General features: G+C 38.4%; 1 protein-coding gene across 4 annotated transcripts in view; it reads left to right on the forward strand.

Annotated features, from left to right (window-relative positions):
- Positions 1 to 13,720, forward strand: part of XPO1 (exportin 1) — a 42,859-nt gene that overhangs the window by 25,746 nt on the left and 3,393 nt on the right. For all 4 annotated transcript variants that reach the window (XM_068153232.1, XM_068153233.1, XM_068153236.1 and 1 more), the window contains 11 exons: positions 666 to 824; positions 4,114 to 4,311; positions 4,924 to 5,062; positions 6,956 to 7,137; positions 7,902 to 8,058; positions 8,162 to 8,325; positions 9,109 to 9,243; positions 10,144 to 10,327; positions 11,681 to 11,787; positions 12,187 to 12,381; positions 13,322 to 13,490. In XM_068153232.1, coding sequence (XP_068009333.1) covers positions 666 to 824; positions 4,114 to 4,311; positions 4,924 to 5,062; positions 6,956 to 7,137; positions 7,902 to 8,058; positions 8,162 to 8,325; positions 9,109 to 9,243; positions 10,144 to 10,327; positions 11,681 to 11,787; positions 12,187 to 12,381; positions 13,322 to 13,490 — 1,789 coding nt within the window. The remainder of the gene's footprint in view (positions 1 to 665; positions 825 to 4,113; positions 4,312 to 4,923; positions 5,063 to 6,955; positions 7,138 to 7,901; positions 8,059 to 8,161; positions 8,326 to 9,108; positions 9,244 to 10,143; positions 10,328 to 11,680; positions 11,788 to 12,186; positions 12,382 to 13,321; positions 13,491 to 13,720) is intronic.

Raw genomic sequence — 13,720 nt, forward strand, 5'->3', positions numbered from 1 at the left:
TCTTACTCCAGATCACAGCTGCATTTCTGCGGCATAGATTGGTTTTGATTAACTTAAGGCCTTTTGAGCGCTCAGGCTGTGCTGTCTGATGGGAGAAGCTGAGATTTAACAATGTGTACTGCATGACTTTTAAGATTGGGACTGACCTAACTAACTTTTGGCAGCTGCTGTTACATTGTTTAAATTGATAAAATGTTTGTCATGTAAATACCATACTTCAGATTTATATAATGAACTTAAAGCAATTCACGTTCAAGCGCATGACTTTGTAGCTTTCCTCATTGTATTAGCGTCTTAAGCAGATGTTTGGAAGTCTTTTGACAATTAGTTCCTCTGTTTTCACTGTTGGTCCATATTGGTTCTTTTACTGCCCCACTCTTCCCCCAACTTGTAGTGGAGCTATAGGATTTTGATGTAGTTAAATTTTAAGGCAGACTTTTGCACAGAGCAGTTACTTTGTGTACCTGAACTTTGCTGCCTCCATTTCCACAGATGCCCTTAATTTGTAAATGATGCTCTAAATTTGAAAAGAGGGGATACCACAAAATGCAGAAGGGCTTTTTTTTTTTTTTTTTTTGCTAAAAGAGCAAAATATTTGTTAATATACAGTAGTTACACTTCTGTATAAAAAGGGAAACTCTGTATTGTCTGTATTTTTTAATCAGATGCTTCCTTTAAATACCAATATCCGACTTGCATACTCCAATGGAAAAGATGATGAACAGAACTTCATTCAGAATCTCAGTTTGTTTCTCTGCACGTTCCTCAAGGAACATGGTCAACTAATAGAAAAGAGATTAAATCTGAGGGAAACATTAATGGAGGTAAGTTCCTCACTTTATCTGGTTTAAAAATGTATTGAGTGTATTTTAATGCTTAAAGGATGTGACACTAAAAATCTCTAGATCTTTGTATTAGGGTGTCTTGGTCCGGAGAGGGAAAGAGACTCAGTTCTTTTGAATATTCCTGTGTTGTGAAATTAGAGGCACAAACAAGGCCAAAATATCAATGGCTAGACAATTTATTACATAAATAAAGTGGATAGATCAGAAGGGGAGAGAGAGAATAGAGAGAAGAGAGAAATAAGAGGAGGAATTGTATTACCACACCCCTCATCCCCCCAAGACAGTTTGAGTCTGGAGGAAAGGTGCTGCAGGAGATGTTGGGTTTGTAGAGCAAGGGTGCTGAGGCTTTGGCTGGAGAAGAAATGTGGTCCTCTGGGCAGCCTCTTTAGCTCCATGAGTTGCAGCAGGCAGAACTTAGGGCACGGAGAGAGGGTTCAGTCTGCTTCTTCCAGGCACCATGGCCTCTTTTCTGCGGAGCAGCATTGTCCCGGGCTTTTTCTCTCGTGCTTTCCTTCTCAGCGGCATGGTCCTCCTTCTGTGTTTTCCTTCATCTCCGTTTTTCTTCTTCTGAGCCAGTAGTTGCTCAAGTCTTTTTATACAGTTTTTAGTCCTTAGGTAAGTGTCCAAGTATTGTCCCTCAGGAAATCAGGGGCCATTGTCTCACCATCCTCCCTTTCCAGGGTACTTGATGGGTGGAGATTATCTTGTCTTATGCATATTCTTGAAGGTGGCCTCGGTCCATTGTTGTGAGGCCAGCTGTGGTCCAGTGAGCAATGTTATCTTTGCACCTTCCAAGAGTCCTTCCAGTGGCTCTGCCCAACACACATCAGCTATTGTCTGGGCAAGCAGCAAGTGATTTTATCTTTGAGTCACACCAGGAGAGACAAGCTTTTAGTCTCTCACAAAGGGAACACAGTCATACTTTTTTTCCCATTTCATAATTAGTCAATAGCATGAATACAAAAAAAATTTCAAGAACTTTTTTTTCCTAGCATGCTTTATTAGCACTCTATTTTCAGTGTGTGAATACTGATACAGTGTATGAAGACTGAAGTCTCTCTCTCTCCCTCTTACTTATTCCTCTTTTAAATTTTTCCATGGGTCTCTACATACTTTCAGTTTAACTCTTACAGAGGCATTGCTGTGACTTTCATGAATACTGCTTCAAAGTAGATCAGTGCTTCCATCTTGTAGATTCCTGCCTAATTTGCTATTTCTCCAAGTTTAACTGGAAGGTTTTAAATATAATCTTCAAGGGTGTTTCTGTTTAATAAAGACTACACCAGGAAAGCTTAATGGCAAACCTGTACCAAATGATGATGAATGTTTTATTGTAGTATTACAGGTCTTGGAGGTGGGACTTGAGGGCCTCAATATTCGGTTATCTTCCAGGAGTTACTGAGAATCAGAATTGAAGTGGTCCTTCCCCTTTGCTTGTTTCCTTCTCTTGGAGATTGCTGTATTCTTTTCAAATTGGACAGTAAAGTGCACTTTTACTGTCAAAATGTGAAAGCTGTGGACATTACAGGAAATTCAGTCAATAGTGAAGGGTTGGAAAGGTTTAAATTCTAGATGACTGCAAAACACTCAAGGTTTACCTCATTGTGGGGCTAGATCACCAAATTAGGGTGTTTTCAGTTATATGTTGTTTAACCGTATGCTGTTCTATGGGGACTTTTTTTGCTTGCTAGCTCCTACTGCTGATCTCTGAGGGGATGAAACTGGCCCTATAGGGCCTTGGAAGCACCACTTCCCAGGCCTGACTCAAGCCATGTGCAGGTATTGAGGTGATAGGATGAGGAACTGCCCTGAGGCAGAGACGGAAAAACAAAACTGCAGTTTAAACCTGGAGCATAGATTCTGGTGGGAGGGGGAAGTATATCTTGCAGGTGGATTAGCTGAAATCTAATGTTTTCATCTGTATTCTAATCCATTTTCCAGCAACTTTTCTCAATACATGTTTTCTGGAGGTACACCTATACAGAAAATGTACAGTACTAAGTTGGTTGCAAATAGCAATGTGTAGTTAATTTAGAAGATGGACCAAGGAGTAGTTTAAAAAGAACAATGTCAGCAGTTCCCAAATAATTTCTGAACTTGCAAGTTGTAAGCTTTCAAAATAATTTCCTATGGTGAAGCTTTCTTAGGAAGACCTGTATAAAGATCTGAAGCTGTTGCATGTCCTGTGCAATTGTGTGTTAGTTGAGGTGCAGTTTTCAGGTATTGACCTCCTCTCTTGTCCGTTATGACTTACACTACATTCTCCAGGATTCAGTTTTGTAGACCTCAGTATGTCAGAGTATTTCACAAAGTTCTTAGGCTGGCCTAAAATGGTTGCAGATTTCACTTCTGTAAATTGCACTGTAATAGAATATAATTACTCAGTTACTTCAAAATTTTCTATGGTATTCTAACTTGTTTATTCCTGCACTTCAAATGTATCAGGTATTCTGACATTGTTTCACAGATTTGTTAGAGGTGAGTAGACTAGTGAAAGAAGCTACATAAGTTATGGCAAGTGAAACTGCAAACTACAATTGCTGTAAGACTAGTAATACATGGTTGTTTTGAATACCACTGTTGATGTTGCAACTCCAGATGCTGAATTAGGCCTTTACCATCTAAAATGCTCTGAGTTGCTCATATTACCTGAGCTGTGAAAATGTCTTTAGATTCCTGTGTCTCATTTTGTTTGTTCTCTGGTGGGCTACTACTTTGATATCTTTCACCAGGGACTAGGCAAAAAATGTTTCGCTGTGTAGTTCTAATGTCTGTCAGAACTGCATCTGTGACTGTCCTGTTGGTAAAGAAACAGATGTTCTGATAGGTGGTTTCTGTGGAAAGCAAGTGAGCTGTATGGCTTTGATGGTTGCCTTCAGATCTTCAGGTTATGAGGATCTAGATCAAAGTAGTAGTAACAGAATAGCAGCAATTTTAAGTAGCTTATCAAGGGGTTTTTTGTAAACAAAAAAAAAAGAACAGGTGGTGAGTTTGATAATTTAGAGGCTTATATTGGCTGTGGCATTTTTAAGATGTCTTCAGGCTACTTATCTCTAAGAACTGGGAAAAAACCATTGAAAACAGCAGTAGTTGACAGAGTGCTTTTTTTGAGTTGCTCTGCTGGTTGTCTGGCTTACAGTAATGTCACTGCAACATTAATACCTCAGACCTTTTAATTTGGCATTTTATCAGCATTTGGATAAGTGAGCTTGAAGCAATGGCAGTGTATCTGCATAAGTAACCAGATGTTTAAATCACACTTTTCCAGGCTCTTCATTATATGTTATTAGTGTCAGAAGTTGAAGAAACAGAAATTTTCAAGATTTGTCTGGAATATTGGAATCATTTAGCTGCTGAGCTCTACAGGGAAAGTCCTTTTTCAACATCTGCTTCTCCATTGCTTTCACCAAGTCAACACTTCGATGTTCCTCCAAGGAGACAGCTTTATTTGCCTGTATTGTCCAAGGTAATCTATGCTGAAGTAAAGGTACTGTAAGGATTTAGATGCTGTTCCTCAATTAGAGATTATACTTCATGTAAGGAGTGACATGAATGGAGTAGTTGGTAATGGATTCATCTCCACTTATTTAATGTGTTGCAATTGCAAAAATACTTCTAAGATGACATGAGTACACAACAGAAGAGTTAATACAGTTTAAGATAATGTGAATGTAAAACTTTTAAAAACCACTATTAACCTGTATTAGTTTTTTTAAACAGATAAAGGCTGGAGTGTTACAGTTTGGGAAAAAAGTGTGTCTATAGAAAAAGAGATCTTCAAAAGATTCCTAGTATCACATACGCTCTTTAGAGGTCTAGAAAGTATACTTCATAGGTTGAGGTTTTTCTTCAACTACTTGGCCTGTTCATGGAGAGCGAGGTATCGGGAGGCTGTGTTCTTAATATCTTTCTAGTTAACTTTTTCCTGTGAAATCTTAGTAAGATAATCTCGTTAAGTGCTGGGTGGACCCTTTATAGGGGTCAGACTACTGGTGCAGAATGTTCTGGAAACACCTGTGGAACATTCTCTATTGAGATGTTAGCTTTATTCAATTCTACCTTTCCTTTGCAACTACAGGTTCGATTGCTAATGGTTAGCCGTATGGCTAAACCTGAAGAAGTCCTAGTTGTGGAAAACGATCAAGGGGAAGTAGTACGAGAATTCATGAAGGATACAGATTCCATAAACTTGTATAAGAATATGAGAGAAACATTGGGTGAGTGTATTAACTGGTATTTTGTGCCGAGTGTCTGTGAAGCTGCGGCATCTGTGTTACAGAATGTTAGATTATGATCTGGATTATGCGTGGGTAAAGTGATTATTGGTAAGCAGTACTGTATATATGATCGAAAAGGAGACAGTGTTGGTCTGAATTCTATTGTGTAATGTTGTATAATTAAGTAATAATGCACTGCTTTATTTTTATCCCTTGCCTTACCCATTGAGCAGCACCTTTTCATGGTCCTTTTGTGCACTTGTTTCAGACCCATGGAAACCTCAGATTTGTCAGAAAGCTAGTAAATTGGAAGGACTTCTCTGAAGAAGGCTTGTTGGTTATTACTTCACTTGTATCTATAGTCTTGTATAGACCAAGAACTCATCATCAAAAATTATTTAATCTGAAATTTTTTTATAGTATTTTCAACCAAAACACAAAATTTCAACCTGAACTTGAAGAATCTTTTTTCAGGTCTTAACTGTGACCATTTGATCAATGAATTGGCAGTCCCTATGTATTGTAATGTTTTTTTCTGAGGCAAGGAAAAAAATTCAGAGGCCTAAATTCAACTTGAATGGATGTCAGGGTTAGGATCACATGTTTATGGCATTAAACCTTCAATAATATATTTGTTTCTATCAAATGCAAATGCTTTAGGGACCAGTGAGTGTTTAATACCAAGTTACTAACTAGGAGTCCAACGTGATGGCATTTAGCAAGTCCATGTGCTGGGTACTGCACTTTGTTCACAACAACCCCATGCAGTGCTACAGGCTGGGGTCAGAGTGGCTGGAGAGCAGCCAGGTAGAAAAGGACCTGGGGGTATTGGTTGAGAACTGGCTGAACATGAGCCAGCAGTGTGCCCTGGTGGCCAAGAAGGCCAATGGCATCCTGGCCTGCATCAGAAATAGTGTGGCCAGCAGGAGCAGGGAAGTCATTGTGCCCCTGTACTCAGCACTGGTTAGGCCACACCTTGAGTACTGTCCAGTTCTGGGCCCCTCAATTTAAGAAGGATATTGACGCTAGAATGTGTCCAGAGAAGGGCAGCGAGGCTCGTGAGAGGCCTTGAGCACAAGCCCTATGAGGAGGGGCTGAGGGAGTTGGGGTTGTTTAGCCTGGAGAAAAGGAGGCTCAGGAGAGACTTTATTGGTGTCTACAACTACCTGAAGGGTAGTAGTATCCAGGTGGGGGTTGGTCTCTTCTCCCAGGCAGCCAGCACCAGAACAAGAGGACACAGTCTCAAGCTGCCCCCAGGGAAGTTTAGGCTCAAGGTGTGGAGAAAGTTTTCACAGAGTTTTTGGCTGTTGGAATGTGCTGCCCAGGGAGGTGGTGGAGTCACTGTCCCTGGAGGTGTTCAAAAAAAGGATTGGATGTGGCACTTGAAGCCTTGGTTTACTTAGTGATGAGGTGTTGGTGATAGGTTGGACTTGATGATCTTTGAGGTCTTTTCCAACCTTATTGATTCTATGATCTAGAGTTGTTTAGGAGCATCATCTCCACTTTAAGAGTGGGTTATTGCAACCAACAGATTGACAACACTGAAAGTGCTGAAGAAAATAAGATCCTAATTTCCCCATAGACCATCAATATGTTTTTTGTTAATTAACTTAGTAACTTCACTGGTATGTGAGACATTGATTTCAACTCATGTTGCTTGTATGTGGTGTTTTGATGAGATCCTTCAGAACAAACAGATTCTCAATGAAATTCATATGTCTTAAAAATACAGTTTTAATGAACACTCTTTTCAGTTTTTAGCTAATGCCATTGTGAATTCAGAAGGGATTCTTGCACTTACCTAACAATTGGGTTCAAATTTAACTTTGCCTGTGGAGCTGAGATCCAGGTTTTTGCTTTAAAAGGTGTCTGTTCAATGTTGGTGTCTTTCAGTTTATCTTACACATCTGGATTATGCAGACACAGAAAGAATCATGACTGAAAAGCTTCATAATCAAGTGAATGGAACAGAGTGGTCATGGAAAAATTTGAATACCCTGTGTTGGGCTATTGGCTCAATCAGTGGTGCAATGCACGAAGAAGACGAGAAAAGATTCCTTGTTACAGTAATTAAGGTATTGTGATTCAAACCTGACAGCTTTCTCACACTTTGTAGCTTATGCTCAAGCAACTAAGCTTACAAAAATACTCTTAAGTGTTCTTAGGCCCCTTGGATGGGCAGGCAAGTTGGTATGAATGAAGTAATGGGAAATTGTAAGGCTGATCAAATCTTTATGCATGAATAATGCATTAATCCAGATAACATTTTCATAGTGAAAATTTCTGGGAGAAAGTGCAATTTGTGATGAAGTGTTTTGGATGTTGAAGAGATGGAGAGAGGATTGTTTATGAAATAAAGGAGAATGGCAGAATAATCCACATCTTAAATACCTGGCACTGGTATTTTGCCACGTTTCAAATAGTGATCAGAATAAATTCTTGGTGGGTACATGCATGAAAAGACATTTATTACAATTGTAATGGATCTCACAAATACAAAATAACACAGAAGAATTTGTCTGAATTACTTTATTTGATGTGGAATTAATTGATAGCAGCTGTTTGATCATTACTACCTACTGTGAGGCTTGTTGAAGTCTTCACTGAAAAAATGCTTGGATGTTTAGAAAATGGTCATTCCATAAGTGAAAATAGCATTCCTGGTATGGTTGAAACTTCAGTTGCATCATCCTGGACCTTTGGACTTTGAAACTAATGATGCGGCCCCTTTCTGTTATCTTCCGTATACGTCCTTGTGGGATTATATACTTTGCATTGTAGTGGTTTTGATTGAACTGGAGAAACTTGGACAGGAAACTAAAAATATGTTATGTTGTAGGATCTCCTGGGACTCTGCGAACAAAAGCGAGGAAAAGACAATAAAGCCATTATTGCCTCAAATATAATGTATATAGTGGGCCAGTACCCACGGTTTTTGAGAGCTCACTGGAAATTTTTGAAGACAGTAGTCAACAAGCTGTTTGAATTTATGCATGGTAATTACTTTCATTTTACTTACTGTTTTAATTTAAAAAAGAGTGATCATGATGTATGGGACAGTGGGAATACAAAGCAGTAACTGACTTCGTTTCAATTTAGAAACCCACGATGGCGTCCAGGATATGGCTTGTGATACCTTCATTAAAATAGCACAAAAATGCCGCAGACATTTTGTTCAGGTTCAAGTGGGAGAGGTCATGCCATTTATTGATGAAATTTTGAACAATATTAATACAATCATTTGTGACCTTCAGCCACAGCAGGTATGTTTAATTTGGTGGTTGTGGATAATTTCTGAAGTATCTTCATATTTTAATGTAGTAGCTGCTTTCAAGGCTTGACTTATATTCCTTAGTTTATTTTCCGTGACAGTTACAGTAGTATCTGGCTGCAGTACTGAGTTCTCAATTAGAATGTTTGGAAGGAGACCTAAAGTGTATTCGGTTGGACTTTGGATTTCTGGAATGTTTTAACAAGTAAATAAGATACACAGTTTAATTTTGTGGCTCATATTTGGGAAAGAGTAATAGCATATTAAAATGGTATACTTCTAGCTCTTCTCTTGGTGAAGGGGGTGAGAAGCAGTCCCACAGCAAGTACATCAGGAAAAGGCTCAGCTCGTGAAGTGAGGCAGTAGTAGTGTGCACATGTAACACAGTGAGATGTTGCAATAGTGTACTGAAACTTAGGGGAAAGTGGATCTGCCTTCTGGGAAAAGGTGCTTAAAGGAGTGATGTAATCTAGTTTAAATGTCTGGTAATATTTAGTTAGGAATTAAATAGCATATGTCTGAGCTTACTGACTTCAGTATATGATGGCAGAATGAAGAATAACTCTGGGATGTATGTGGTAGTGTTTGTAGGGAAGGCAATGGAGGTTCCTTTTATATATGATGAAAGGAAGAAAAGAACGGAGAAGGATTTTGTGAAGTCAAGAGGGGGGAAAGGTAGTGGAAGTAATTTTCAGCCTTTAATAAGTGTTCATAGCAGCATAGAATTTTCCTTACTCTTCATTTTTAACCTTTCTGTTTGACTTGTTCCAATCAGGTGCACACTTTCTATGAAGCAGTAGGATACATGATTGGGGCACAGACAGACCAGACTGTGCAGGAGCATCTCATAGAAAAATACATGTTACTACCTAATCAAGTATGGGACAGCATAATTCAACAGGCAACAAAAGTAAGCTCATAAATTTTAAGTGTTTTCTCTGTTCTGGTAAAGAAAACATGTGAAATATATCTCTTTCTCTGGGTTTGTTTTACACATGGCATGGCATTAAATGTGCATAGCCATGGCAGACTTTATTAAATGGTGGCTAAAACTGTGTTTGACATGCCATTGTAAGTGGTGTTTTGAGAGAGGAAACCTAAATGACAAATTCTGATCTTTATCTGATTTAAGGGACAACTCTGTGCACTGTGCAGAATGTTCAATAGTTTGATTTTTTTGCCTTGTATTTTTTTCCCCAAGACCCACTTTAACCTGGCTTAGAAGCAGGATTTCTTTTAACAACGAAGTTTAAATGCTAAAAATACCATTTGCTTATCCTTTCTCTTTCCACCATTCCTTTAAAGTAATATTTCTATATTTTTCTGGGGCTTTTGTCCAGTCTTTTAAAAATACTTTGTTTCTTCACACATTGAAGAACAACAGTCTTGCACTGTACAAGATGTCCATTAGGAATTAAATCTAATTAAGATCTTGAAACTTAAGCAAGCCTGAGTTAATGTTCTTACTCTATCTTAAACCAAGAATGTACTGCATTTGAACAACTTCGCCTTCTTACTATTTCCTCCTTAGTGTTTCTCTTGAACTAGAGTACTGCTTGTAGCACTGCAGCAAAAATACTGTTGCAGAGAAAGCAAAATTAAATCGGTTTAAGTTTTGACCTGTTTGAGGTAGTGGCAAGTGCAAAAAGTAAACCAAAGTGTGTGTGTGTGTATATAAATTAAGGTCTGTAAATTTCCTTGACATCTTAACATACTCTGTTAAAGAATATACATTTAAACTACTTTTTTATACTGAAAGCTAAAGCAGAGTTTTATTAACTAAACTAAGTGGACTAATTTTTTTTAACAGAATGTTGATATTCTAAAGGATCCTGAAACAGTTAAGCAGCTTGGTAGCATTCTAAAAACAAATGTAAGAGCATGTAAAGCAGTTGGCCACCCCTTTGTGATTCAGCTTGGAAGAATTTATCTGGATATGCTGAATGTGTACAAGTGCCTAAGTGAAAATATTTCTGCAGCTATTCAGGCTAATGGTAAGAAATTTCATCTTGTTGAAAATAGGGTCTGGCAGTCTGTCATCAGGGTACATTCCAAGTAGACTAATTTTATACTGTGTTAATTTTATTGTTTGGGGTAGTGGGGAATGACTGACAGTGCTCACTTAGGGTTTTTATGTGTGTGTATTATTCAAATGAAGAACTCCTTATTTTTGAAGGAACAAAAACCTACCTATGAACAAATTTGAAACAGAAAGCTGTTGAGAGGCTTTTTAGGATGTCAAGTAATGATAGGACTAGGGGGAATGGAACTGAAATTAGAAATGGGTATAGATTCAGGTTGGATGTTAGGAAGAAATTTTTCAACGTGAGGGTGGTGAGACACTGGAACAGGTTGTCCAGGGAGGTGGACCTCATCACTGGAGGTCTTTAAGGCCAGGCTGGATTTGGCTCTGAGCAATCTGATTTAGTGTGAGATGTCCCTGCCTATGGCTGGAGGGTTGGAACTGGATGATCCTCAAGGTCCCTTTCAACCTTAAAACAATTCTGTGATTCTAATATGCTTCTGTAGTAGCTAGAATTGGTTACTGAATTCTGTATTATGACCAGTTTTCTTGCAGACTATGATACATGAAAATGTGAATGTAAATCGTGGTAATGCAGTGAGTGGTTTACCTTGAAGTAGCTTCTTAGAGTTCAGAATAAAAACTGGCTGAGCAATTGATACCTTTTGATTCTGCAGCTCTAGTGGCCAGGATCTGTTCTGGTTAGAGACAGTGGAGTCTCTGTAGTACTGATGTGCTACTTCATCAGCCACTTCTGAGACAGCAGTTTCCTCTGAGGTGTAGCTGTCTTGCCAGAGGTGGCTCTGATGCCTGCCGTTTTCTGGCTGCACTCTACGGATTTTCCTCTGCATGTACAGTAATGGTTGCATGGCTGTGCAGTTAATTAGATCAGGTTTTGCTTGATGAGAGTACATTGACCTGGGGGAAGAAACTTCAAGAACCAGGCTTCTTAAGGACAAGTGCAGACTTCACATACAAAGAAAAGGATGAAATTAGGAATTTAATTGTTCTACCCTCCTTCCCCACATCAGTTGCTTAATGAGAATCAGATGTAAACTCAGCCCATATAGTTAGGTGCATATATGATTTCACTTCCTTGAAAAATAAGTTGCAGCTTTGTTTTTTGAACTCTTTAAGTAGGGTACTGTCACTTGAAGTTTTTAATGGCATCTTGGATGTATGGAGCAAGAATGAACTGTGTGCCTAATCTGTCTTCAATAGCATTTGTAGTTAGGGCATAAAAGGCAAACATTCTCCTGTTTGAAATAACTTGGTCTTTTTGTTATACTTTACCTGATTTAACTGAAGCTTTAAAACTTTTCAGGTGAAATGGTAACAAAGCAACCCTTGATTAGAAGTATGAGGACTGTAAAAAGGGAAACATTAAAACTAATTTCTGGCTGGGTGAGCAGGTCCAATGATCCTCAGATGGTAAGTAGATTAATACAGAACTCATAAAGACAGAATTGCAAAGAACTGTGGTGATTGTTCTATTGATCAAATCAGTTGGTCACAGAAACTTTGTTCAGGAGGTCTGTAAAATACAATAGAAAGTATGATTGTACAGATATAAACTTGAGCCTTGTTTGGAATACCACAGTTAACTTTAGTTGAGAGTGATATTAAAGGGGAATTCAGGAGGTTTAAGAGAAGCCCTGGTGGGTAGGTATGGAGAATGGGGAGTTAGTTTGTGGAAGTGTAATATATTTAGGATACACTACTTAGGAAGTGTATCTCCTGTTGCTAAACAAGTAGCTTTGCTATAAACTGTATGCTACAGACTTTGTTCATAACTGCATTGTTATAATCATGGTTTACTCTTTCAATTAGGTAGCTGAAAATTTTGTTCCTCCCTTGTTGGATGCAGTTCTTATTGACTACCAGCGAAATGTTCCAGCTGCTAGAGAACCTGAAGTACTTAGTACTATGGCTATCATTGTAAACAAGCTGGGTGGACACATTACTGCTGAAATACCTCAGATATTTGATGCTGTTTTTGAGTGCACATTAAATATGATCAACAAGGTATTTATATTTTAAATTTGGATAAGGCATCTCCCTAGTGACCAAAAACAAAAAAAGGAGTTCTATAAGGTGTCTTGGCTGTTGGTACATCTCTAATTGAAGAGTTCTATGATTCTAAGATACTCATCTTGTGATGAAGGGGAGGCAGTATGTATTGCATGTAGAGTTACTGATTACATAGCTTTTACCTTGTGCAACACAGTGGGGGATTCATACATTCTTCCTCTGAACATTGTTTCTATATGTAGTGGTTTTGTAATCACAAAATGCATTTTTGTCACTTGAAGTTTCTGCTCAAACAAACACATTTTGAAGTCTGGATGTCTAGTTAGGTATCTTAATCTCATTGCCCTAAATTTCTCTGTTTAGCTCTAAAATTAAGATATATATAGTTTTTCCTGTTCTGAAGACTTGGAATGTTGTGGCTCTGGAAACAGAAGAGTACCAAAATCAAATAACAGTGTAGGACTAACTGCTGAATTTCATAAATACTTGTGAATATAAGTATTGACAAGTAATTTGGGACATGTCCTCACTAATGCACCTCTTTAATTCTATGGTGTGCAGTAGGTATTTGCATAATACTTGACCACTACTAGCTTAACTAATGCTACTCTGGAACAGGATATAACCAGAAATCGTACCCCTGTAGCAACATAGGTGCTTACCCAGCATTGAGACCATTTATCTCTGTATACTAGAGTAGTGGTTAAGGTTGTGTACCAACAAAATGTACCTCAGCCTCTAACTGTTGTGTAACTCTAGAAGATGGTTTTATCAAGCTACAGTGAGAAGTTTGGAGGGAAATGTAACTATTGCAGTTAGGTCTAAATGCTGATCTGTGTCAGCTACTGACCTACTCTATTTAAAGAGCCATCATAAGGTCCTCTGTTAGGAAGCTTATTATTCTCCCCCTTCTTTTTTCCTGCCCTGCTTCTAGGACTTTGAAGAATATCCTGAACATAGAACAAACTTCTTCTTGCTACTCCAGGCTGTAAATTCAAATTGCTTCCCAGCGTTCCTGGCCATTCCACCTGCACAGTTCAAACTTGTTCTGGATTCTATTATTTGGGCTTTCAAACACACAATGAGAAATGTTGCAGATACAGGTAAAGCAAAGTGTTTCATATGCAGACTTAATTTGCAGTATCAGGTATTCTTGGCAGGTGGTTGGTTTTATGCAGGTTTTTTTTTTTAACCCAACTTAGTATTTGAGCAACATGATTCTGTACCACATTAGCACAACAATATTTTCTGCTTCAAGTTGTCAGCCAGGTATACATTAATGGGCTTGAAACACTTGGCTGCTGCTTTGTCTCCACAGTTGTTTGAGAGCACT

This window comes from Melanerpes formicivorus, unplaced genomic scaffold, assembly GCF_026170545.1.
Source record: "Melanerpes formicivorus ecotype bairdi unplaced genomic scaffold, bMelFor1.0.p_v2 SCAF_25, whole genome shotgun sequence".
In the NCBI taxonomy this organism is placed as follows: Eukaryota; Metazoa; Chordata; class Aves; order Piciformes; family Picidae; genus Melanerpes; species Melanerpes formicivorus.